Source organism: Ochotona princeps, chromosome 3 (genome assembly GCF_030435755.1).
Source record: "Ochotona princeps isolate mOchPri1 chromosome 3, mOchPri1.hap1, whole genome shotgun sequence".
In the NCBI taxonomy this organism is placed as follows: domain Eukaryota; kingdom Metazoa; phylum Chordata; class Mammalia; order Lagomorpha; family Ochotonidae; genus Ochotona; species Ochotona princeps.
In genome coordinates this window covers 34387679-34411983 of record NC_080834.1, presented here as the reverse complement: position 1 = coordinate 34411983, position 24305 = coordinate 34387679, and the positions used below count along the sequence as shown (strand labels likewise).

The 24305-nt window shown below is 46.1% G+C and overlaps 1 protein-coding gene across 2 annotated transcripts in view; it reads left to right on the top strand.

The window, feature by feature from the left end:
• The first annotated feature begins 4441 nt into the window (after nt 1-4441).
• The window catches only part of IFNAR2 (interferon alpha and beta receptor subunit 2), a 56498-nt gene continuing 36634 nt past the window's right edge, over nt 4442-24305 (top strand). Inside the window, exons 1-7 of one of the 2 annotated variants that reach the window (XM_058661699.1) lie at nt 4442-4665; nt 11680-11774; nt 13241-13282; nt 14446-14560; nt 15652-15821; nt 18139-18296; nt 22422-22590. In XM_058661699.1, the coding sequence (XP_058517682.1) occupies nt 11720-11774; nt 13241-13282; nt 14446-14560; nt 15652-15821; nt 18139-18296; nt 22422-22590 (709 nt within the window). In that variant the 5' untranslated portion in view covers nt 4442-4665; nt 11680-11719. Of the gene's footprint in view, nt 4666-11446; nt 11775-13240; nt 13283-14445; nt 14561-15651; nt 15822-18138; nt 18297-22421; nt 22591-24305 lie in introns of those variants that run through there. The other variant, XM_004588619.3, reaches the window with a different exon arrangement.

The window sequence follows — 24305 nt, the reverse complement described above, 5'->3', positions numbered from 1 at the left end:
TGCACTCATTTGGGGAGTGAACTAGCAAATGGAAGATTTGCCTCTGTCTCCTCTCTTTTCTGAAATTCTGCCTTTCAGATAAAAATCAGGAAGAAAAAAAAATGAGCCAGAATCAATGAACTATAATCTTCAGAGAAGTTTGTCTGTGTTTCCACATATACACGTAGCCAGGAGGGTTGGACTGGGCTAAACTGTCTGACCGCCCTTTGGTGAGATCGGAGGCTAGTGAAGTAATCCCCTTTTGTTATAGAAATTGAGTACCAATTTCTAGAGATGCTAGAAATGCCACTTGTGGAAAGGAAAAAAGCAAAACCTTTGTTTACTCTATAAGGCACCAGGTCAGATCACTCCACAATGGCTAGGCCCCAAAGACTACTCCCTGAAGGGTTTTTGTTTTGCTTTTTGTTTTTTTTGTTTTGTTTTGTTTTCAAGATTCACTTTTACTTTTAATGCAAAGTCAGATATTCAGAGAGGAGGAAAGAAAGAGAGGAAGATCTTCCGTCTGATGACTCACTCCCCAAGTGACTGCAATGGCTGGTACTGCACTGATCCAAAGCCAGGAGGCACGAACTTCCTCCAGGTCTCCCACTCAGGTGCAGGGTCCCAAGGCTTTGGGCCATCCTCAACTGCTTTCCCAGGCCACAAGCAGAGAGCTGGATGGGGAATAGGGCCACTGGGATTAGAACCGGCGCCCATCTGGGGTCCTGGCGCATTCAAGGTGAGGACTTTAGCCACAAAGCCATGACACTGAGGCCTTTCTCAAAATTTATAGAGCAGTTGTGTGAGCTATCTTTAGCAATGGTGAGGGCAAGTGAGTGGAGATACAGTCACAAATACACAACAGTTAGCTTTGGGTATTTACAATCCTGGGAGATTCCTAAGCTGTTCCAGCTGGCATTTCCTTACCTCCTTTCCTATCCTAGTTATTCTTGTCTTTATACGACTTTGATGTTCCTGTGGAACCTGTTTTCCTGCTACGTGACCACCGTGTCCTGCGTGTGGGCCTGGTTTTCACCCACATGTGGGTCAGTTTCAATTTCACCATGAAGACAGGCTTGAGTTACAGAACACGCAGGGCATATCTCAAGACAGTCTTTTCTCTCTCCCCTGGACCAAGCAAAGGGAGATCCTTTCCTGGTCATCACTAGGACAGGACCTCTCAGAGTGAAGCTCAAGAGAGCAGGGGTGTTACACTAAGCCTCAGTTGTTGTTTAATTTTTTAAAAAAATCTTTCCTTTTTTAAAAGTCAGAGTTATAGAGAAGGAGAGTACGTCCATCTGCTGGTTCACTCCCCAAATGGGTTCCATAACTGGGGCTGGGTCAGATGGAAGCCAGGAACACAGAACTCCGTCTGGACCTCCCACAGGGTGCAGGGTTTCAAGTGCTGGGGCCATTTCCTGCTGCTTTCCCAGGTTCAGTAGCAGGGAGCTGGATAGGAAATGGAGCTGCCGGGACAGGAAGCAATGATTATTTGGACTCTGGCATGGTTGGCAGTGCCTTAGTTCGCATTGCCACCATGCTGCTCCATGCTCCAGGAGTTTTTATCTCTTCAACTAGTCCAGTTGCAGCCTCCCGAAACTCGCCGGCTACTGTTCACCTTTTCTTGCTGTCTTGGAGGCTGCCTGGCCCCAGCCCACTGTAATTCTTGCATTTGCCTATTGTTGACTTTAGGATTCGACTCACCAAGACATCAAAAGAGTTGTTGGTTCTTAGTTTGTACAGCTTTTCTCTGGGTGGATAACACTCTCGTTCAGAAAAAGTTTATTACTTTGTTCATGATAGTTTAATGTTCACGGTGTGCACATGTTACTGAAAATGAACTCGCATTCTCTTTCGGACGTTGGCAGGGTGTATCACAGGTAGACAGACGAACGAAGGGTGTCCTCTCTACCTGCCTGGTATCTGGGGGCAGCGTCTGAAGGGAAAAGTTTTGGGGTGCAGGTCCCCGGTACGGGAGCAGAGTCCGCTTTCCAGTCTTCCCACTAGGATGTCAGTAGTCTTCTCCCGTTTTCTGGGTGGGAAAATTACACTCAGAACAAGCTCAGGTGACTGACAAGTAGGGAAGTCAGTGAAGAGCCCATCACATCACAGTTTCCTTCCTCGTCATCCCCAACATCTTCCAACCCTGAGGCGGAGTTTAAGAGCCGACCCATCTGGAACTCCTCAGTGCGCCATGTGGCTGAAGTGGGGGAGGAGCTAGGAGGATCCGGGCGGAGGCCTGAGCGTCTCAACCCCTGGGCAGCCTTGCTTCCCGGAGGGCTCGGGTTCCCCACCACAATTCCAGCCTAGCACAGCCAGGCTTACCACCACGTACGTACGTACATGGGGTGAGTGGCTCGTGAGCAGCCAGTGCGCCATTTGGCTCCAGGCTGCGCCTGCTGGCCGCCTGGCCAGGAAGCTCTGGAATTTGGGTTCTTTGATATGCTACATGAGTCGCTCCATGCTGAACCCACAGGTCCCCTGGAATGTGTATTAGTCCTTAAGATTCTCAATGGCAGTAAATCTTCCTCTGAAGAACCTGTAGTCACTTTATAGTGCAGATTGCCAACACCAGTTCATTCAAAAGGCAAAATTCCGGGCTTGTCCAGCAGGATACTCCATTACCTGATAGGATGAGGGATCAGCAGAAGGGTCACAGAAGGCAAGACTATGACATTGTCTGGCATTCGAGAACCATACTCGGGGCTAGAATGTGTCAGGTATGTGTGGACCAATCCCCGTGGAAACTCTGACCCCACTGGATGGTTTAGAAGGGCCGTGCTGGGCTGACCCAGAGCAACCTCTGGCATACTTAACACTGGCTGGGAACAGGCCTGGTTGGGGAGCTTGGGGGAGGCCTTGGCTGGGTGGAGCTTACCTCTAAGGGGCGCAGGAACTGGAAGGGGGCTGAGTTCTGGTCGGGTCACAGTTGTAATCCCTTGGCACAAATATGGATTCAGACTTGACGCACCATGCCAGGTTAGACCGCAACACAGTTTGGTGCTCTGGAGGACCAGGGTAGATGTGGGACGGGCTCGGCTAGGTTTCAACCCCAACTGAGCCATATATGAGCTATATGTGGGTATGGACGAGCCGTGGCTGGGCTGAAACTCTCAACAGCAGGAACCAGAATGGGTTGAAGAGCAGTGCTGGCCGAAGGACCTGCTGGTATGTGTGAAGTCTGACACCAGGAAGGGGTCGGATGGAGGAATCTGAACAGTTCCTCTGACAGGACACTGACCCTAGAGATAAACGCAGGAAGCATGGAGGTAAACAACCCAGAAGAGGCTTTGGAAAGTGACCCACTGGCATACATTTGGCTCGGGTTGGGGGCAGACCAGGCTGAGTCAGTTCACGTCATCCACTGGCAAGTCCGAGCGCTGGAACTGTGTGGGGGCCTGGCCAGGTTTGGTTGCTATAAAAACAGTACAAAACACAAAATGCCAAGATGGAATGGCCTGTGCCAGTAGGGAATGCAGCACCCAACCAGCACACCTCCCACTGGTTTAGGTGAGGGACGAGTGTGTGATGGGCAGAGCCAGGAAGAGCTGCAATACTCATTGGTTCCAATGGAGGTCGGGGCTCAGAATAGAACCAACCCAGGGGTTACAACCACCAGCTGATCGGAGTGATGGACTGTGGCGGGTGCTGTGCTTACTAGTAGTACATGTAGGAGCCTGGACTGGGAACACCTCAAAGTTTCTTTGAGGATTCCCCTGAACAAAATGGAGGAATCAAAACGTTAACCAAGAAAAGATAGAAGATGGAGTAGATCAATCAACTACCTCAGCTATATGTTGGCAGCAAAAAACTGGACAAGGGGAAACTCTAAGATGGACTATGTCAATCAGAGGACTCTGCACCAGCCTCATCGTACCTGGATTGTTGCTGATGATATGTTGGAGCTTCTAATTGATCGAGGTGACGCTCTGCTGGCTCTGCCTTCAAACCTGAGAGGGCCTCCCTAAGAGGCCGTTGAACTTGACTGGACAGTGGGATGCTGGACTCTGTATGGTGTGGGTGTGAGCTTGTAATTAGGGTATCCCAACGGAACTTGAGCTGTGGTTACGCATCAAGGTGAAGGAATTCACCATGTGGGGAGGGTTTGGGGTTAAGGGGGGAGAATCCCAGTACCTATGAAATTGTGTCATGTAATACAATGTAATTAATGAATAAATCAGTAGAAAAAAAAAAAGAGCCGACCCAGCCCAGCGGTGTCATTCAGCATCCCCGCCCCCACCCCGCCCCCACCCGGCGTGGCCACGCCCCTTGCTGCGTCTGCCTCGGGGCAGCCTCTGGCCCCGCCCCACGCCCGCGCTCCCTCTGCAAGACTCCCGCCCCGCCCCTCTGACAGGCCCCGCCCCCGTAGGCCCCGCCCCGCGCCGCGCCCGCGCTCCCTCTGTCAGGCCCAGCCCCAGCCCTCGGCCTGCTACCGACACTGCAATCGCTTTCTGCCCGGAGTTCCCTGGAGACGCGCGGAGCGCCCTCCGGAGCCCAGTCAGCGGCCGCCGTCTGACGGTAGCCCTCTGACGCCTGCCTGTTCCGCTGCCGAAGGGGCCGCCAGGAGCACGCATCCCGGCAGCGGGAAGCTCACGGGGGCGCCGGGCTGCGAACCCAAGGCCCCGACTCTGGATGGATGGCCTGAGGCCTGCATCTCTGAAGGGAGTCGTGGTGCTCAAAGCCAAGGTAAAACGGCACGGTGGGGTGCAGGCCCCTTGCAGTCTGTTCCCGGAATCCCCTCCAAGTCCTCTGGTGCGCCCTGCGCCCGGGCCCGAATCCTAGGACCTTAGCCCGCGCGCCCCTGCGCCCCGCATGGGGGACCCTCGGAGACCCCGCAGCCTTCCAGCTGCTCTGGGATGCCACGGGCGGCTCCCGTTCAGTCATCGCCCTGCTGGGGGCCTCCTTGGCTGGGAGTCCAGGCTTGTGTATCCCTTTTCCGCCCCCGAATGAAGGGTGTCCTCTTCCCCGACGAGGAAGCCCAGAATGCTTGGGAGGGACACCGGGCTCTTGTCACTGCCGCCTGGGCATCGTTAGGAGGCTAGGAGGTCACAGTCCTCAAAATCCAGCCCTCTTCAAAACGGACTCACTGGGTCAGGCCTCAGGTTCGGAGATCTCCTGCCCCTGCTCCCCAGAGTTGAGTATGCGTTGCCCCCACCTGCTCTCCCGCCCTGGGAGCAGTCGCTGCTCCAGCCGAGGTTGGAGTCCTGCGCCCTCGAGATCCGTCGGTGGGGAACTGGGGTTGAGGGGAGGAATGAGGGGACACTTCGGGGGACCCCAGAGAGCCCCCCCATCCGAGCCAGTCGGGCGAGGGACGGGAAGGATCATTCTTCAGGTACTGGGGCGTGTGGGGTGCCCGAGTTTCTACCGGAAGCGAATCAATTGGAAAGTACCGGAGTGTGGGGACTCTGTCCACCCATTTATTTGACTAGCGGGGAACTAACCTGCTTTCTGTTTCAGTCTTTGTTTCTGAAACAACAAACTAACGTAACCAAGCCCAGCGTCCTCTCCTTCCCTGGGGGAAAAGAAAGGGAAGGGGCCTAGGAAACTGTCACATAATGCAAAATAATTAATAAAAATTAAAAAAAGAAAGGGAAAAGGACAACACCCCGAGCAAGCTGTCTTGCTCTGTGTGTGTGTGTGTGTGTGTGTGTGTGTGTGTGTCTTGGAACAGAAGTTCCTTGTGATTGCTTTAGACCTCCAACAACTTGATTAAAAATTGCATTCAATGCAGTAAGCTTAAGGTTGACACAAAATTTTAATGGTGATAAAAAGACTGTAGACCAAAGAGAATAATTGATAAAGACCATAAAAATACAATTGCGAAAGAGATAATTTGGAGGACAGAATGGACTAAATGTGACCAAAAAATAAAAACACTTTAATAGAGGAAAAGACGGGATGTAAGCCTGACGAATGCAGATAAAAAGAGAACAGCTAAGTCCATTGCTAAAAAGTCTGACTAGGAAGACAGAGAACGCAGAAGCCTAGGGTCATTGCAGTTCCTAATGTAGAGAAACCGACACAAGGGACAGAAAACACAATTTAAAATAGAACAAAAAAAAATCTTATTGAAATGAAAAATAAAATGGCCTATAGGCCAAAGACCATGTCATGATCCAAGAAAATTTGCTGTAGGTATGCTTGCCACCACCTCATCTCAAATGAGTCGAAATTCAAAGAAAAAAGGAGTCCTTAGGAATCCGCAACAACCAAACTGGCCTGACTTGCCCAGAGAGGTGCTGAATGCCAGCAGATGGTTGTTCTGAGGGCAAAGTTCTTGGGGCCACAGACTTTTCCCAAGGGGCTTCCCTGCCCACTCAACATGTCATGCAACTTGAGAGTCCGTAGGTCTGAGAGTATCAGGCTTGAAGAATGGAGCTAAGTCAGCACCCAAGGGCCCTTTTGGAAACAGAACAGGTGGGTGCCACAAGAGAGGAAAGAACAAGGTTGAGAACTCTGGAATAGAGGACCTATCAAAAAGACTTAATGAATATCCTATTTGACTGCAGAGCAAATACAAACTATAGAGCTGTTAAATAGGATGGGATGTGATTATTGTAAATCTAGACCAAAATACATGTCAAATGTACACCCATAGGAGAGGAAGGGGAAAGGAAATGTGAAAATGCTGTTATTACCTTTCAAACCGTGGTGCCATAAATATTCTTTAAAATTCCAAAGTGCTATGAATATGCAATACTCCAACGTCCAGACTTTAGGACGTTTAGAGGATGTTTTTACTTATGGACAGAATTACATTTTTTATTTCAACAATTCCTTTGGCTTCCTTTTACCTTTTCTCCCAAATAAAAATACATTTAGAAACACTGTAGTGTGTTTGTTTATGTATGGAAAAGTCAGTGAGATTAGGTTTACCTAAAGTTAATGATGAGACACTTACGTAGATTATTTTCATTTTAAAAAACATGCAGAAGAATGCTTATAAAAAGCAAAAAAAAAAAAAAAAAAAAAAAAACTTGAAAAATAAACCAGGAAAACACCCATGTAAACAATGTTTTCCACTAAACGGTAGATGATGGAGCTGAAATCCAGGTCTGGCTGCCTGTCATCATTCCCAATGCAGTCCTCTGCGACTTTCGTCCTACACTTTCACATCCGGCGGCTATCTGATAAGATTCTGCAGCCATTTGGCAAGATCCCACCTAACTCCTGCATTTCCTTCCACATTCCCAGGAGACAAAACCTATCAACCTTGAATGTACCCACAAAAAGCTTTTGTAGCCCCTGCCCACTGCTCAGAACATTCTGAGACTCTAAACTAGAAAAGGCGCAGCCTGTGGAGAAACTGGGCCTCCCCCATGTGCTGCTTCCGTCTGCACGTTGGTAGCTGGTCACCTCTTCGGACTTATTTCTCTCATATCAAATTCAATTTGGCTGTAAGTCCATTCCTGGTCTCTCTTTGCTCTGCAACACTTTCCCAACAGTAGAAATAAGGACAGTTGTTACTGTTTTCTTTGTACTTTTTTAATTTAAATTTTGCTCCAAAAAATATGTAGTCATATGCATGTGCTTTGTTGTTATTTATTTGAAAGGGAGAGAAGGAGAGGGATGAGGGACAGGGGCAGAGATCTTCCAATTCACTGGTTCACTCTTCAAAGCTCTTCTATGCGGGTGCAGGGTCCCAAGGCTTTGGGCCATCCTCGACTGCTTTCCCGGGTCACAAGCAGGGAATTTGGAGTAGAGCAGTCAGGACATGAACTGGCACCCATTAGGGATCCCAGCACATGCAAGGCAGATTTAGCCACTGAGCCATTACACTGGGCTCCGCGACTAGTATTTTATAACAAGTGTTGAAAGGTTCTTTCAAACCAACCAGAAGAAGCCAACTTAAGCCAGATTCAAGAATGTTGTAAGAGGAAGCAAGGGTCTTCCCCAGGCACAGAGCCATGCACAAGAGTAATCCCTGGGCTGTGAGGATGGTGAAGGGCCCATGAGGAATCCCCAACGGCTTCCGGGGCTTCTCTTCCCCGGGCAAATGCAGGCGTACAGACACTTAGGCCTGGAGAACCCCTCTTGGCATTTGCTCCTCAATCCAGCATGTGGCAGGTTCCGGTGAAGTTGAGCTTAGCATCTCCTCTTCCCAAGGACCTGCCATCCCAACCCACAGTATAGTGGCCCCACCCAAAGGTCTTTAAACCTTTAATAGAGCATGCTAGGTTCCTTGCTTAAGGGGGAAGTACAGGCTCATCCTCTCCAGACCCAGGCTCCAACCAGCCTGGGTGAGGTAGGCACTACCTGATCTGGACTGGCATACCTGACCTTGATCTCCCTGGCACTCATGCACGGAGGGCTTAAGAGGAACACTGGGACTCTGCCAGCGTCACCCAGCTGGCACCCATGCAAAGGGTGGCAGAGCCTGGGAATCAGCTGTTGAGAGCACATCTTGCAGGGAACAGAAGCCATGTCTGTGTGAGCTGAAGCTTCCATCTCGAGGTGTGTTTTTCCCTGACCCACCAGCCCCCCCCACGCACAGACTACAAATGCAAAGAGAGAATTACTACGAACATCCTGGCAGTCACAGGAGACCGTTCAGCCAACAGTGTTTGTTGGAACAAAGAGAAAATAAATCCAAAGAAGGTGACCAGTTGCCAGCATACAGACAGGAGGTGTATGTTGCAGAAACCCAGTGTTTCAACGGTCTGGTCTTTCCTAGTTTGAGGATCTTGCGGTATTTGGAGGAGTAGGGGAGTTTGGAGAAATGGGTAAGTGGGCAGAGACTGGAGTTGCTTTCTCATGGGCATTGTAGTTGGAAGAAATGCGGAGGGTGAGTATTTTGGAATGCAGGTGCCTGTCCCTGTGGGGGATTCCTTTAGTGACAGCCCTAAGGTCATGAGTGACACCCATAAGGTCAGCCCTACAGGACCCTGGGGGGCAGAAGCTGGCCCTCGCTGCAGAGATGAGACTAGGCAGGCTTTAGAGACTGCTCTATTTGAAGTCAGGGAGAATTTTAAAGGTCTCTATTAAAATAACTTCAGGCAGGAGGCACAGACATTGGCTGAAGATGTTTAGACCGCACTTCGGAATGCCAGCAAGAGTCCTGGGGTTTGAGGCACACCCCCACTCCACCATTTCAGCTTCCTGCAAATATACACATGGGAGCCGCAAGTCGTTGGGTCTCTGCCGCCCACACAGGTGTCCCAGCTGTTGCCAGCATTTGGAGAGTAGAACAGCACGTGGCAGATCCTTCTGTGTATGTCCCTCAACCCTTTCAAATCAATTTTTAAAAAAGTTTTAAAATTAAAAAAAAAAAAAGGCAAACCAGACTAGAGAACAAAACTCAAAACTAGATTTTTGTAAACAAGCATAAGACATAAGGTTCAAAGTAGAGTTTGGGTCACCAGGAACAAAACAAGGGGAAGTGGACTTCCTGCTCAGGGCAGGAAAGCAGAACCTCTGTGTGTGTTAGAAGTTCATCTTTGGGGACTGGATCTTCATTGCCAGATATGTAACAGAGAATTGATACCTAACAGAAGATATATAACAGGGAGTTGCATCAGCTATAGCATCAGCAATTGAGATGTGCCCAGCATCTAAAGGAGTGTTTGCAACCATGCATCTCCTCCACTGTGAAGATGAGGATTGGCATCAGATACATCACAGACGTCTCCTAGCAGGTGTTTCTGAATAGGCATGGAATAATGGGACAAGCTGTGGGCCAAGGCGCCTAAAAGTCTCATCAGTGTGCAGCTAGGATGTGTAGCTGGGATACAAATGATGACATGGAGCTTCTTGGGCAAAACAGTCAAGAGGACCCATTAAATGAAGTTTTTTTGGCTTGGACTCAATCTGCTACATCATGATACGATTTTTCCTTTGGATCTGGGGCCTTAGAACCCCTAGTGTTTGAGGCACACAAGATCTCAAGGAGAGAGTGAACAAGACCTGCTGGGGCTCTTTACCTTTCTTGAAGAGCTCCTTTCTTACCTTAAGAATGGAACAGAATTCTAACTACCATTCATAATTCAGATGCTATAAAATAAAATACCTTTACATCTGAAACTCACCAGTTTCTGGGAGGTTTAAAATTAAGCAGCACAGGTGAATCAAAGGCCAAGAAGTAGATGAGCAAGCAGAAAAGATGTGAAAGAGCCGATTTCCTTCATACGTTTGAAAAAAAATCTGCAAACCAGTAAGAAAAAGGGCTAACGCATGAACAGGCAGTAGGAAAGAAAATACACATAGTTCCTTTCTTCTTTTTTTCCCTAATATTTATTTATTATAATTTCTATTGGAAAGTCAGATATACAGAGAGGAGGAGAGAGAGAGAGGAATATCTTCCATCCAACTGATTCACTCCCCAGTGTCCTCAACGACTGGAGCTGTGCTAATCCAAAGCCAAGAGCCAGAAGCTTCTTCCCGGTCTCCCACATGGGTACAGGGTTCCAAGGCTTTGGGCCATGCTCCATGGCTTTTCCCATGAGCAGGGAGCTGATGAGAAGTGGTGCAGCTGGGATAGAAACCAGTGTCCATATGGGATGCAGATGCCAGCATTTGAAGGTAAAGGATGAGCCTGGTGAGCTATGGCATTGTCCCCACCCCTCAAATATATATATTTGAAATGGCAAAATCACAGTGGAGCAGGGACTATATGTGCATTCTCATGTCTGTTGTCTAAAGAGGAGGAGGGGTTAGGAGATATACTTTTTGCTTATGTTTAAAGGCATTCTGGAAGGATTTGGGGGAAAAATCATCTTTTAAAAGAACAAGATTCCTCAATAGTTCTTTGTATGCTTAATTTTTTGAAGGAAGTGGCTGCTTATTTTGTTTGAAGGTTAAGTTTAGGACTGTTCCCTGAAGGCTGACAATGTGACCCAGTGGGTTAAGCCACCATCTACAGCGCTGGTGTCTCATACGGAAACCTGTTCCTGTCCCAGCTTACTCTACATCTGATCTAACTTCCTGCTAAGGTACCTGGGAAAGCAGTGGAGGATGGCCTGCAGTTCTAAGGCTCTGCTAGCCACATGGGAGATTAGGATAGCGTTCCAGACTCCTGGCTTCAGTCTGGCCCAGCCCCAGCTGTCAGGGCCATTTGGGGAGTGAAGCAGCCGATGGAAGATCCCTCTTCGGGCCTGGCGGCGTGGCCTAGCGGCTAAAGTCCTCACCTTGAAAGCCCCAGATGGGCACCGGTTCTAATCCCGGCATCTCCACTTCCCATCCAGCTCCCTGCTTGTGGCCTGGGAAAGCAGTCGAGGACGGCCCAAAGCCTTGGGACCCTGCACCCGTGTGGGAGACCTGGAAGAGGTTCCTGGTTCCTGGCTTCGGATCGGCGCGCACCTGCCGTTGCGGCTCACTTGGGGAGTGAATCATTGGACGGAAGATCTTCCTCTCTGTCTCTCCTCCTCTCTGTATATCTGACTTTGTAATAAAAATAAATAAATCTTTAAAAAAAAGAAGATCCCTCTTCAACTCTCTCTCCTACTCTTAACTCTGCCTCTCAAATAAATAAATAAATAAATAAATCCTGTCTTTCAAAGAATATCCCCACTGTCCAGGAGGAAGGTCGGTGTGAGAAACTGAGGAAGGGTGAACAACTGTATGGGGTCCAGTCCCATGGAGGGTAGAAGCCTGGAGTCAGGAATCTGACCATATTGCTGGCCTAGTGCTCTGATCTTTGCTTCCATGCTTCCCTTTACAATTGGGACACTAGAATTTTGCTCACTTGCTCTGATTTCCCTTCAGGTGAGAACTAAGCAAAGAGTTTAAAAAATAACCAAGGAAGATGCTTTTGAACCTGAGTGTTGTAACCGTCCAGTCCCTTCATTTTCGTCTGTTGGGTAAGTGTTACTTTGTATCCTAACTCTTGCAGGAACAAGCCTATGATGTCTTCAGCACCAGGGGCCTGTCTGGTGTCCAGTCACCTGCAGCAGCTGTGTCAAGTATTCTCCTCTTAGAGAAGAGTGACATAGAACTCAGTAAAGATGAGGAATACATTGTGTGTAATTTGAAGATGATTTCTTTTAGTTGTCCAGGGTAGAGTTTGTAACCCTATTTGGGGAGGAGCAGGGAAGAAAGTCAAGCTCCTTGGAGCCGGCGTAATAGCTCAACTGGCTAATCCACTGCTTGCAAGTGCCAGCATCCCCTTTGGGTGCTGCTTCCTGTCCCAGCTGGATATTCTATTTCCTTTTCAGCTCCCTGCTTACAACCTGGGAAAACAGATGCACATGGGAGACCCACAAAAAGCTGCTGGCATCTGGGCTTCTGATCAGCTCAGCTCTGGCCACTGTGGCCAGAGCAAACCAGCAGATAGAAGATCTTTGTCTCTCCTTGTCTATAAAGTCTGCATTGCCAATAAAAATAAAATAAATCTTAAAAAAACAATTAAAAAAGAAAAAAAAAAGATCAAGCTCCTTATCTCCTACCACATCCATCAGGCTGAAAGCTCATATCTGAACCCTGCAGGTTGTAATTTTTTTCCTCGAGTGCTGCTGATCAATCCCTCTCACTGCCTTGCCACTGATCCTTTGTCCATGTCCCTATGTCATCTTTTCCATGGTTTAGCAGTAGAGGATCTTATGAGAGGGATGGTTCTCTGGGTACAGGCCATGCCTGCACTTGACAATGGTTAGCATCCTTGCTGTCCTCCTACTAAAATGCTGTTTAGCCCAAATCCCTAAAGTCACTGTCACATCCAGACAAAAGGACCCCATGATGAGACTCACCAGTTTCCATCAGGAAGTTTATTAATTAGCAACATGCTCAATCACGTTTGGAGAATTTTCTAGGTAGATAACCGCTTCTCAGGGTATACTGTTAACCAGCCCAATCCTCGTTGTTAGTGTCAGATCTTGCATAGATCTGCTTTTGCATAAACTCAGGGTATAATTCTTAGACCACATGTTGCTAGGCAGACAGCTCCCATCTGCTGGTTTACTCCCTACATGCCCACAACAGCTGAGGCTGGACTGGCCTGAAACCAAGAGCCAAGAACTCATAAGGGCAGCAGAGACCCAACAACTAAAGCTACTACCTGTGCCCCCCTCCCCCGTACATGTCTGCTGAACCTGCAGTCAGAAGCCAGAGCTGATACTCAAACTCACATACTCTAATATGAGATGTAACATCTTAAACAACAGGTCAAACACCCACCCCTGGTTTTTTGTTGTTTTTTTATCAAGCACAAGAAAGTTTGAATCCAGTATGAATACATGTGTGTAGAAGACTCTGAAACTTAGAGCGATGATTCTAAGTTGAGCCCAGAGAAAACTTGGTTGCTTTTCTGACATGTTTTTCTTCTTCCTAGTGTACATCAGCCTGATGTTTGGGATTTCACGTGCTTGGGACGGTAAGAGATTTTGGCGTTTTGATTTAATTTTGAATAAACTGTTGAGGTGACCATCTGATTTCTTATCCCATATCTTTTGTCTATTTTATTGGAAGCCTTATGACTAATTTTCACGGTTTTTTTTCTCAATGGTATTTCTAGAAATTAACACTAGAGGTCATTTGAAAAACCCTTGAAAGAATATTCAAACTCTTAATATTCTCACTAATGGAAGAATGGGGAGACCCCAGTTATGCCAAACAAAAAAAAATTATCTAGAAATGATTTCCATTTCATTTGCATTCTTCCACTTGTTCGTTCCAAATAAGAAAAACACATTTTTTTAAAAACTATGACCACTTCTTGGTCTTTTGACTAAATAATACATGAACTAAATTTCTTACCTACTTATATAAATTAGTTTTAGATCTCCACTAAACATTCAACAAGTGTCAGATCTTGTGATAAACACAGTTGACAACCACAAAGGCCTGAGCGCTAATAACAGGAAATCCAGAAGCTCTTTACAACTTTTTACCGTATAAGGCAGAGCTTGACAAGGGGTAGCCTTCGATTCTCAGCTGCCACCATGCTCCGGGCTGCATAACACTGTGTAACAATTCAGTTTCCTGGTCTGTAAAATGGACCCATGAATTCTACCTACTGAGACATTGGGAGCCTATGGTCTACAAAGGGCCAGTCTACAAAAGGCCACACCTACGCTCCCAGCTTCGGCTTCTCTGCAACAGGAAGGAAGTGCAGTGGAGAATCCAGTGGAAGAGCAGATTGTAGTTCAACTTAAAGAGGACTTGATGGAAGGAGCGAGGAGCTGGGTTGAGGGGCTGGCGTGGAGATAGTGAGGGATACACTCCATGTGGCCCAGGAGGATCTGAATTGTATGGGTCTTACGACATCCCTCAAGTCGCCAATAACCAGAACAACCCTTCTGGACAAATTCTGCTTCCTCAGTGCTGAGTTCTTGTCCCTTGAACTTGCTTGCCCCAAAAATGTGTTGCTCATTAAGAAGCTATGTTGATTGGCTCATTTCCTGTGTCCAGCAGATTTAGTGTGCTTCAAGACTCCATGGCTATCCCGAGGGAAAGGTTGAACAGTGGCCAAAGACACCCTGGGCTCCAAACACCAATGCTTTTCTCTGCCACTCCCTACCCCTTTCAATTTTTCAGGGAAACCCTGTGTGTTTAAAATGACATTACAGAATCTACGGCCAGTTTTATCATGGGAATTCAAAAACGATTCCATTGTACCAGCTTACTACAGTTTGCAGTACACGATCATGAGGTTAGTTGACTTCTTTTTCCTTTAGCTAAATATGCTCTCTTTTTGTTATCAGTGTCTACTCTCTGTTAGATTTTTATTCACAGAATTAAAAAGGCTAAAGGCACCATCCGTTTCTCATTAAATGTTTCCCTTTAATAATCTAAAGCTGTTTGTGACAATTCTTGCATTTATAATCAAAGCTAGTTTCCGGGTGTCAGAATTCCATAAGCAAAACAGTTATTGTGTATGGTCCCCGCAATGCTTTCTCTAATTTACTCAGTCTCAATGTTTCCTAAAAGTCCAAAGATCTGTTGACAATATCAGTGATTTATGTTCACTTTTCTTTACTTAGGGCCATCTGTGGGACACCAGTAGACACTGGGTGCAAAGTCTAGTTTAGTCACTAATCGGATTACCACTTAGCATACAGCGTGGCTTCTGCTTAGGGGTTGCTGCAAGGGTCAGTGATATGATGTGTGGAGCCTTTTTCAGTTTCCTTCTGCCTGTATACAGTAGTCACATTCCTGAGGCATTGTTTTGAGCCAGCAGGCCCTTGGAGAATCTTTTTGTGGGTTGTTTATCTGGCTGATGGGTATCTGGAAGTTTCCTTCTGCCTTGTGCAGGCACAAATCTCACCCACTTACCTTTTTGAAGCTTGATAGATGAAAATAACAGGGCTGCCTGAGGCACAGGACTGTGCAGCTTTACTCCAGGAGGGACGGAATTCCAGAGAAAGAATTAAGAGTTGTCCTTTAGGGATCCAACCATGGACTCAAGTCCCTGCCTTCCGGGAGCAGACATTCTGAAACCAGGCAGAGACATTAAACAAATGAAGATGCTCTGTAGCAGGAGAAGGTGAACACGATGAAAATTAAAAAAAAAAAAAAAAAGAAGAAGAAGAAGTAAAAGGATCAGGATAAGAGGGCTTGAGGTGCAGGGTTGTGGGCGGTAAGGGGTTACAGCTTACATAAGGTGCTTAGGGAAGGTGGCTTGATGTAAGTGATATGAGATATTTGGGCAGAGTTCTAAAGGAATAAGGAAATAAGGAACACTGAAAATAGTTTCTCATGAGCTAAGTACTAAAGTTGTCCTTTTTCCATCTCTTTTCAAAGTAAACCAGAAGCTATGAAAACTATTGAAAGCTGTACAAACATCACAAGCACATTTTGTGACCTAACAGAGGCATGGCAAGACTTTCATGAGAACTACTTCATCCTAGTGGAAGGATTCCAAGGGGCCGTATCGTTGGTGAACTGTTCGGACACTCTCACGCCTCTGGACTGTGAGTGGACCTCTGTTTGCCAACTTCCTCATCATCCAGAGCATCGTTTGTACTCTGCCATGAGATGAGGAGGGCTGGAAAAGTGTTTTAGGCTCCTGGCGTGGGCTCAGCCCCGGCTATGCCATCCCTTGCTTTGCAACTGCATTAGTTCCTTGGCAGCTCTGAGCTTTAAGTTTTCTTTTCTGAAAAGATTATGAAACCATAATCTGGGCTTTGCAGATTGTCTCCCAGTGCCTAAACAAGGTGACCCTTTGGGCAGCCATAGTTGCTGTTTTTCTGTTCCTTTCACAGTCTGACAGGATGTGGTAGCTCCAGCAGCCCACAAGGTAACCCAATAGCTCTTGCACAAGAGAGCACCACATGAGGCCCAAGAGTACAGCTGCATCTTCTTTCTGTTTTGTTTTAAAGATTCATTTATTTTAAAGCCAACAATATAGAGAGAGGAAGAGAGAAATTTGCCATCTGTTGATGAACTTCTCAAATGGCTGCAACAGCTGGGGCTAAACCAGGCCAAAGCCAGAAACTCTGTCATGGTCTCCCATGTGGATTCCAGGGGCACCAGCATCCCATATGGGCACTGGTTCATGCCCCAGCTGCTCTACCTCCATTCTAGCTCCTTGCTTATGGCCTGGGAAAATAGTGGAAGATAACCCAAAGCCTTGAGACCTGACACCCCCACAGGAGACCTGGAAGAAACTCCTAACTCCTGTCTTTGAATTGGTTCAACTCTGTCTATTGCAGACATTTGGGGAGTGAACCAGAGAATGGAAGATCTTTCTCTGTGTCTCTCCTTCTCTCTGTAAATCTGCTTTCCAAATGAAAGCAAATAAATTAAAAACCAAAAACAGAACAAGGAGCTGGATCAGAACGCAGGCTCCATGGCTCCATCAGCCCTCCCATATGGATGGACGCCAGCATCTCAAGCAGTGCCTTAAACACTGCACCACAGTGACAGGCCCCTGGAGCTGCCCCATCTTTCTTTCCCTATGCTTGGAGTCAGCTCCCTAAGACAACTTCAGCTCCATTACTTTTTGTGCTAATCTCAGAAAAATATATGAGACGGCTAAAATTTGTGTTTGCTATAGATCTGTGTGTAAATACACCTAGAAAAGTAAATATTAATTTATAGATCATCCTGATTTATTAAAGGGTGCTCATTGAAATAATAATGAGATATTTTTCATGATTCAACCAATAACTATTAAAAAATCCATGGAGAGCCAGATGGGGCAGGGGGCAGTGTGCGTTGTCTGGCACAACCCTGGGAAGGGATTAGGCGGTGTGTATTGAAACTGTACCACAGACCTGCCCACACCCAGAACTGCTCTCTAGTCATTTGTCCTAAAGAAATTATTAAGGAAAAGTAGAACAATTTAGCTCCAAGAAGACTCAACGATATGTTCCTTTTTAATACATTTTTTAGTTTTAAGATTTGAGATACATTGATTCTATTCAGAGACATTAGCGACAATCTGAATGTTCAGATAATTGAATCGGTTAAATCATGGTGTGGCCACTTAATGAGATAGATTTAGCTGTGAAAATCAAGGCGTCCCATCGGACTTTCTGAAAGAGCCAGAAGATAAAAATTTTTGTGGGCCACATGCCCACAAAAGTCTATCATATTTCCTTGTTCAGTTTTGTTAAACAATTTAAAACAAAATGAAAATCATTCTGAAATTGAAGACTGTGCAAGCATCCAACTTGTGGTCCACAATTTCCCAGCCTTTATGTTCCCAGGTATATAGTAATATGTTTCTAAAATTATAGATTGTGCAAAACTGTAGGTTAGAATGATTTCATAGTATATGTATGTTTAATAATTGCACTATATATGTTTGTGTGTGTACATATGCATGCACTCATTTAGATTTGTGTGCAGGGATTTCAAGCTTGTTTTGCACTGCTCTTAGTTCCTTTTCCAGTGCACTTTTTAAAGCACCCGTGGGTAGGTATAGTTATCTACACGTCACGTAGACAGAAGATGATTAGCCATATAGAAAGAAAACTGCCTGTCCTTGTTTCCTGCCATGATTATTTATTGCTATTCTAATTTGAAGTCTGTTTTACTTTCGTGTTTTAAACACAAACAATTGAAAGTTACTGACTTCCAACCTGACTCTTTCCTCAGGGTTCCATGGCTCTGTTAACCAAACCACCTCACTTTTGCTCTTAAGATTTTCACCTATGAAATTAAAATAGCACATGCAACTTTTAGAATCATTGGCCAGACTTAGGTTGTATCGTGCCAGTGGGAGACACCGTTCTGCAGTCTTTGGCTGATACTGGGTTTATTTTCTTTCTGTTTTCTCCACAGTATATATTGAGCCACCAGAGTTTGAAATTACTGACCTCATAGACCACATTAATGTGACAGTAAAATTTCCATCTAACCTCCCCAAGTTACTGAGGAACAATTTAGAACATTACTTAGAGCTCATCATCAGTGAGGAGACTGGAGGGATTGTTAAGACGGTAAGTGATCTCTAGGGATAAGTCAGGTCAGTTTGGCCTTAGCTGTGGACACGTGTGCCACCTTAAATAAAGCAATCTGTAGTTGAACTGCTCAGGCACCTCAGGGTGGTCTGACTTTAGAAAATTCCTCTTTGTAGTTTGTTCACTGTAGCAATGTGTAGAGCCGGCCCAACAGCCCCAGTCTTTAAAAGAGTAAGTCACATGTACAATGTTAGGGGACACCCAGAAGAGAGAAATGAATGGTGTAGACCAGGACAGCAGTCAGATTTCAGAAAACCAAGGTGAGAATCCCTTGAAGAGTAGTTTAGCTGGGCTGCACGTGCTGCACAAAAAGTGTCTGCCTGCCCCTGCTGTTCTCGCACACAGCAAGAGAACTGGCTCTTCCCAGCAGCTCTGTCCCTTCCTGATTTCCCCTTAGGGGCCCAACTAAAGGTCAGTAACCTTGAGATGACCCCAGTATCATCAGACAGATGTCTCGAACCACCCAGATGATGGAAATAAGCAATGAAAATGGATGAACCACATCCAGCGGGAGGTCCTGCTCTCACAGCGGCTTAGCTTTGGGGAGCTCATTTCAGTCCGAAATGAGTAAGACTAGGCCACAAAAACTCTGGGTAGAGTCCTTTTGGACATAGAGCACAGGCAGGCCGAGGATCCTAAGTCCTGAGAAATGGCAGGGAGAGGAGAGTGTGACCAAGAAGGAAGGGTTGGAGAAAGTGAGGTCAGAAGCCAAGGGACCAGACCCGTTAGGGCACTGTGGGTTTAACAGATCATCCCACATGCGTATTAAGAACAGACCACGGGGGTGGGCAGAGCTGGAAGTGTGGAAACCAGCTAGGACCCAGTTAGGATGATGGTCACTTCACTGGCAGTAACAAATTACGTTATCACTTTGTATTTAATACCCATATGAATTATAGTCGACACGCCATGAAATCAGAGAAAAATGTGAGTTAATGCGGCTCAGGGTGCATATCAAAAGACATTACATATATTTTCACCATTTCTCATTTATTTTTAACCCATGAACCGTTGCATATCTGAGGTAACTATTTCTTCTTGTTATTATTATTTGAAAGACAGGATTGGGGAGGGAGAGAGAGATCTTCCATTTGCTGGTTCACAGAGGCCACCACTGCACCGGGCCAAAGCCAGGAGAATTCATCCTGGGCTGATTAGGATGTGGACAATGCTAGATGTGGAAAATCATCATTAATAAGGATCTTATTCACGAGAGAATACTCATCCTTAAGTTAAACCAAGCGGGGTGTAGTCCACAGAGCAGATGGTGGTTGCTTGGACTGCTTGGTGGCTGTGGGGGCACTGAGAAGTGATCAGTCCTGCAGACCTTGTGAGTACAGTGAGCAATGCTTGCATACTGGATGCGTGATGTTGCAGGAATGGAGAGTAGGAAGATGTGGACCAGTTTCCTTAAACCTGATACAATGCACTCAGTAAAGTCCACACAGACCGCAGCAGCAAAGGCTTATCGCATGAAGGAGCAGAAGGAGGCCAAGAATCGAAGCTCAGATTGATGCTTCCAGGACTGGGGACCCTGAAGGCAACTGGCACTGTGGTTTTCTAGCAGTTGGTCTTGGGTGAGGACCCTTAGTGTAATTTTGAAGTCACCTGCTGTGTAGGTCATCTGGCCATTATATCCATATGCAGCTTCTAAGTGAAGGATTTCCAAGCCTGCATTTTTTTTCCCCTCATCTCCAGGTAGTCTTATTCTGTCTTTTGCCTCAAGCTCTAGGATAAGGGATTTCAGTCAAATAGATTAAACAGAGAATTTGGGGATTTACTTTTTTCAACTTCCCCATTAGTCTTTTACTGCCTTTCTGCCTCAGTATAGCAGAACAAGAGCAAAGTCAGGTCTCTGACACTTTGATTATGGACAAAGGAGCTATGAGTTGGTTATCAGCACTCAGTTTTGGGTGTGCTTAATCGAAGTACCCAGAAGGCACCTTGGAGGAGATGTTTGTTGGCAGGAATCAGAGGTACTGAGCCTAGAATCTGGGGAAGTCCTCCCAGTGAGGAAAATGTACTTGGGGTCATTGGCTTTGTGATGTGTGTTGGATTTCCTCATCTGTTAAGTGGAGGCACACAGAGAAGAGATGTCCAAGGATGGAACTCCAGAATGTTCTAGAATGTGGAAGTCTACCAAGTGAGGAAAAAACAGCAAAATGGACTAAGAAGGACCCAACCTATGTGGTGGGAAGAGAACTAGATGAGAGTGAGGTCCTGGTAGCTGAGAGAGGAAAGTTCTGGAAGGAAAGTGGGAGCCATTGAACCAAATGTTATAAATGAGACAGGTTAGGACTATGAACTGAAAATTTTGGTCTAGGCAACACGGTAGGCATCGTGCCCTTAATAAGACAGTTTTGGTGGAGTGAAGAGGGCAAGGCCTGGATTGGGTGAATTCGAGAAAGAAGGGCAGCTATAATGGAAGATAAAGGAGAGGCTATCAAAGAGTTTTCTAGAAAACAATGCATATTGGTAGCTACAAGGGAAGGTAGGGTAAGAGGAGAAACTTTTGAAGGTAGAGGAAATTGTAGCATGTTTGTATGCGGATAGAGTCTTCCAGAAGGTATTGTTGCAGTATGCTAGTGCAAGTAAGAGTGGATGGTGGAGCAGGTGAAGGTTGGCCTTGCTTGTAGACTTACTGAAATGGTGCCATGGCTGCACCCAGCAAGGTACCTGTATGCTCTTCCTTCTGCCACACAGGCTTCCGTAAGAGATGTGAGAGCCCTACTGTGGTACTGGTATAGAGCCTGGTGTGGTGGCTCAGTGGCTAAATCCCACTGTGATACTGGGTATAAGGTGTGGCATGATAGCTCAGTGGCTAAATCCCACTGTGGTACTGGGTACCTTGATCCCCATTTGCTACTTTATTATTTGCATGCATGACCTTGCATGTTACCCTGTTTCATCATTTCTCTCCCTTGCCAACAGAAACACACTATCACAAAAGACTGAATTTCCAGAAATCCAGATTTATTCAGCTGCTAGTAAGCATGCATTTTGGAAACTATAAAACATGATATGAGAGTTTCTCTTCATGAAAGGCTTCATACCTTCTTGTAAATTATGGAACAGAACCAATTTGAAGGAAAAGAAGAGGCAGGGTGTTTCCAGAGACAGGAGAGTAGCTGCCTGAGCTGTGCAGTTTCCTGATCTGTCGAGCAGGGAGATGCCTGCTTTGCAGATAGTTCTGAAAATCAACCACGTTAAGGGCAATGTCAAAGGAAAAAAAGTCCACAGAGAAAGCATATTATAAAAACTATGCAGGAATTTCAAGTTTTTTTTAAAAGATGTGTTTGTTTTACTTAAAAAGTCAAAGTTATAAAGAGAGAGAGAGAGAGAGATATCTTCCATCTGCTGGTTTATCCCCGAATGGCTGCAACAGCCAAAGTTGGGCTGATCTGAAGCTGGGAGCCAGGAGCTTTTACCAAGTGTCCCATATGGGCCCAGGGGCCCAAAGACTTGGGACAACCTTCTCTGCTTTCCCAGGCCAAAAGCAGAGAGTTGGATCAGGAAATAGAACAGCCGGGGTACAAACCAGCTACTCCAGCAAAGGGAGGATTAACCTGTTAAGCCATTTGCCAGCTTTTGTGCTGGGATTTCTTACTTATTTTGTTACCAAAATCAGTTTTTCTATTTTAATTCCACAACCTGTATTTCACCTTTTCATTTGAGAGTGAGAGCATGTGCACGCCCATCTGTTGGCTCACTCACCGAATGCCCCCCCGGTGCAGTGGGGAGAGGGTTGAAGCCAGGGCCTGAAGCTCAGTCCAGACTTCCTATGTGGGTCAAGGAACCCTATTCCAGGAGCCACTAGTGCTGCATGCACCAGTGTGCATTAGCGGCAAGCTGGAGTCAGGAGCTGGAGACACTCCGCTGTGAAACACGGGGATCTTAACTGGCTGCTCAACTTCTGGGCCAGCTCTGGTTCTTGCGCCAGCTGAGGAGTGAGCCAGTAGAAGACCCTTCTCTCTCTTTTTCTCTCTCTGTAGTTCTGCCTTTACCATAAATAAATGTGTTTTTTTTTTAAGCTGATTGTATGGATTTAAAAAAAAAAAAATGTTGCAACAAAGTAATATCTTTTAATTCTATTTATTTTGACAGCATAAACCCAGGATACCAAAAAACATCAGTGGAAATATCAGCTATGTCATTGAGAAGTTGATTCCAAAAAGCAACTACTGTGTGTCTGTTTATTTTGAGCCTATACTTTTGACAAATGTAGTTAAACCTCCTCCAAAATGCACCTTCCTTCCACCTGACCAGGAACCAGGTATGTCCATTTTTAAAAATAGTTTTGGAAATATATGCTTTTATTCTAAGAGAAAGCCTACAGAAGAGTCTAAGATTCTTAGAGCTACTAAAAGACCAATAAAGGCACAACACAGACGTGTTTTCTGTTGGCCAGCCTCAGCTTTCTGATAGAGTCATTCTCCTATTGTCATGCTGCGGGGCTAGTCAGACACTTACCTGTATAAAGTCAGAAATCTTTCTGAAATGGAAAGAACTTTATTTCAGGAACCCAGGATTAGATTGAATGCCATTGTTTCCTAAGATTGACCATTGTTGAAGCCAAATGCTAGACCAAGCTGAGTTTCTCAGAGCAGCTGGATGCAGAGGCAGCCAAGAGTGCTACAGTGGAAGCAGCGAGGCTGGGAGTGATTCCCAGGCAAAGGAGACCACTATTCTGGGTCACGAGTGAGAGGGGAACATGCCAAAATGGATGAGGGACAGTCAGGGATTAAGTTGTAAAGCTTTTCTCTTGCAAGATCTCTTGTAAGAACGTCGGAACAGTGAACAGGGTGATCCTTACCCTTCCCCCACACTGAGAAATACACAGGGAACAATCCAGCCTAGGAACCTTCCTTGGGTATTATTTTCTAGAAACTAACAAGGTCTCCAACTCTCACTAGAAAGAGATTGAAAAACAAAAAACCTCCCTTGGAGAAGCCCTGCTAAATTTCCCAGTCCCAATAGAAAGCCTGAAACAGGGTAAAGAAGAATGGAGATTTATTTTCCACAATTCTGCAGATTGGCAAGTTCAAGATCAAGGAGCCAAGTGAGAGCCTTCTTGCTGTGCCATACATGGCAGTAGGTATCATGTGGCAAGAATGCATGAGAAAGCGAAATCTCACTTGTATAAGAAAAATACTGCTACGTTAATCTATTCTTAAGCGCACAGCCCCCACCACACAAATGACACAATACTGTCATGTGGCCATTAACTTTTACTGTTCACAGTCAAACCATAACTGTGACTATAAGGGGGCCTGTTAGGAGGAGCAGATGATGTGGCTGTCACTGGTCGCAGGTGTTATGGGTTTCTGAAGCTCTGTGCTATGAGCTGGGGAGAAAGCCTGGACTCTGGCTTTACCATATGTCCATATGTTGTGTGGTTTGTTTGCAAACAAGCCTCATCCGGACACTGAAACCTCACATGAGTGATATGACAGACAGATGAGGTTTCCTGTCACATCCAAGGAGGCCTGGGGTTTTTGGAGGCAGGCATTCCGTGTAGTGACTCACTCACTATCTCCTCCAACTGTCTAATCCATCCGCTGAGAAATATTCATGCCACTGCATGCTGTCAGGTCCTGTCTTCTTCCTGTGGATGGGTACATCATCATGCCTCTTAAGTCAGCCTCCATTCCTCAACCTTGTCCAAGACCGTTAATGGGGAGGTGGCCCCAGCTAGCCAAATGCTTAATGTCTGATTCTTATCTGAGGCTCAGCGAGCGGTTCAGTCCACGTACTGAGGCATCCCGTCTTCCATGTATCATCTGATTCTACACTTACTCAGCCATTCTCAGGGAAAGGCGTTTGGGGGAGGGTTCCTGGATGGAGCAGTAAACAGACTGACAGAGGATTGTAGCCCCAAAACCTGGGGAAATACCCTCCCCTCACAAAGCTTCAATTAATTGCTCCTAATGGGGCATTGAAGGAAAATTCTATTCATTTGACGAAGGTCTCTTGGAGACAATCAGTAGG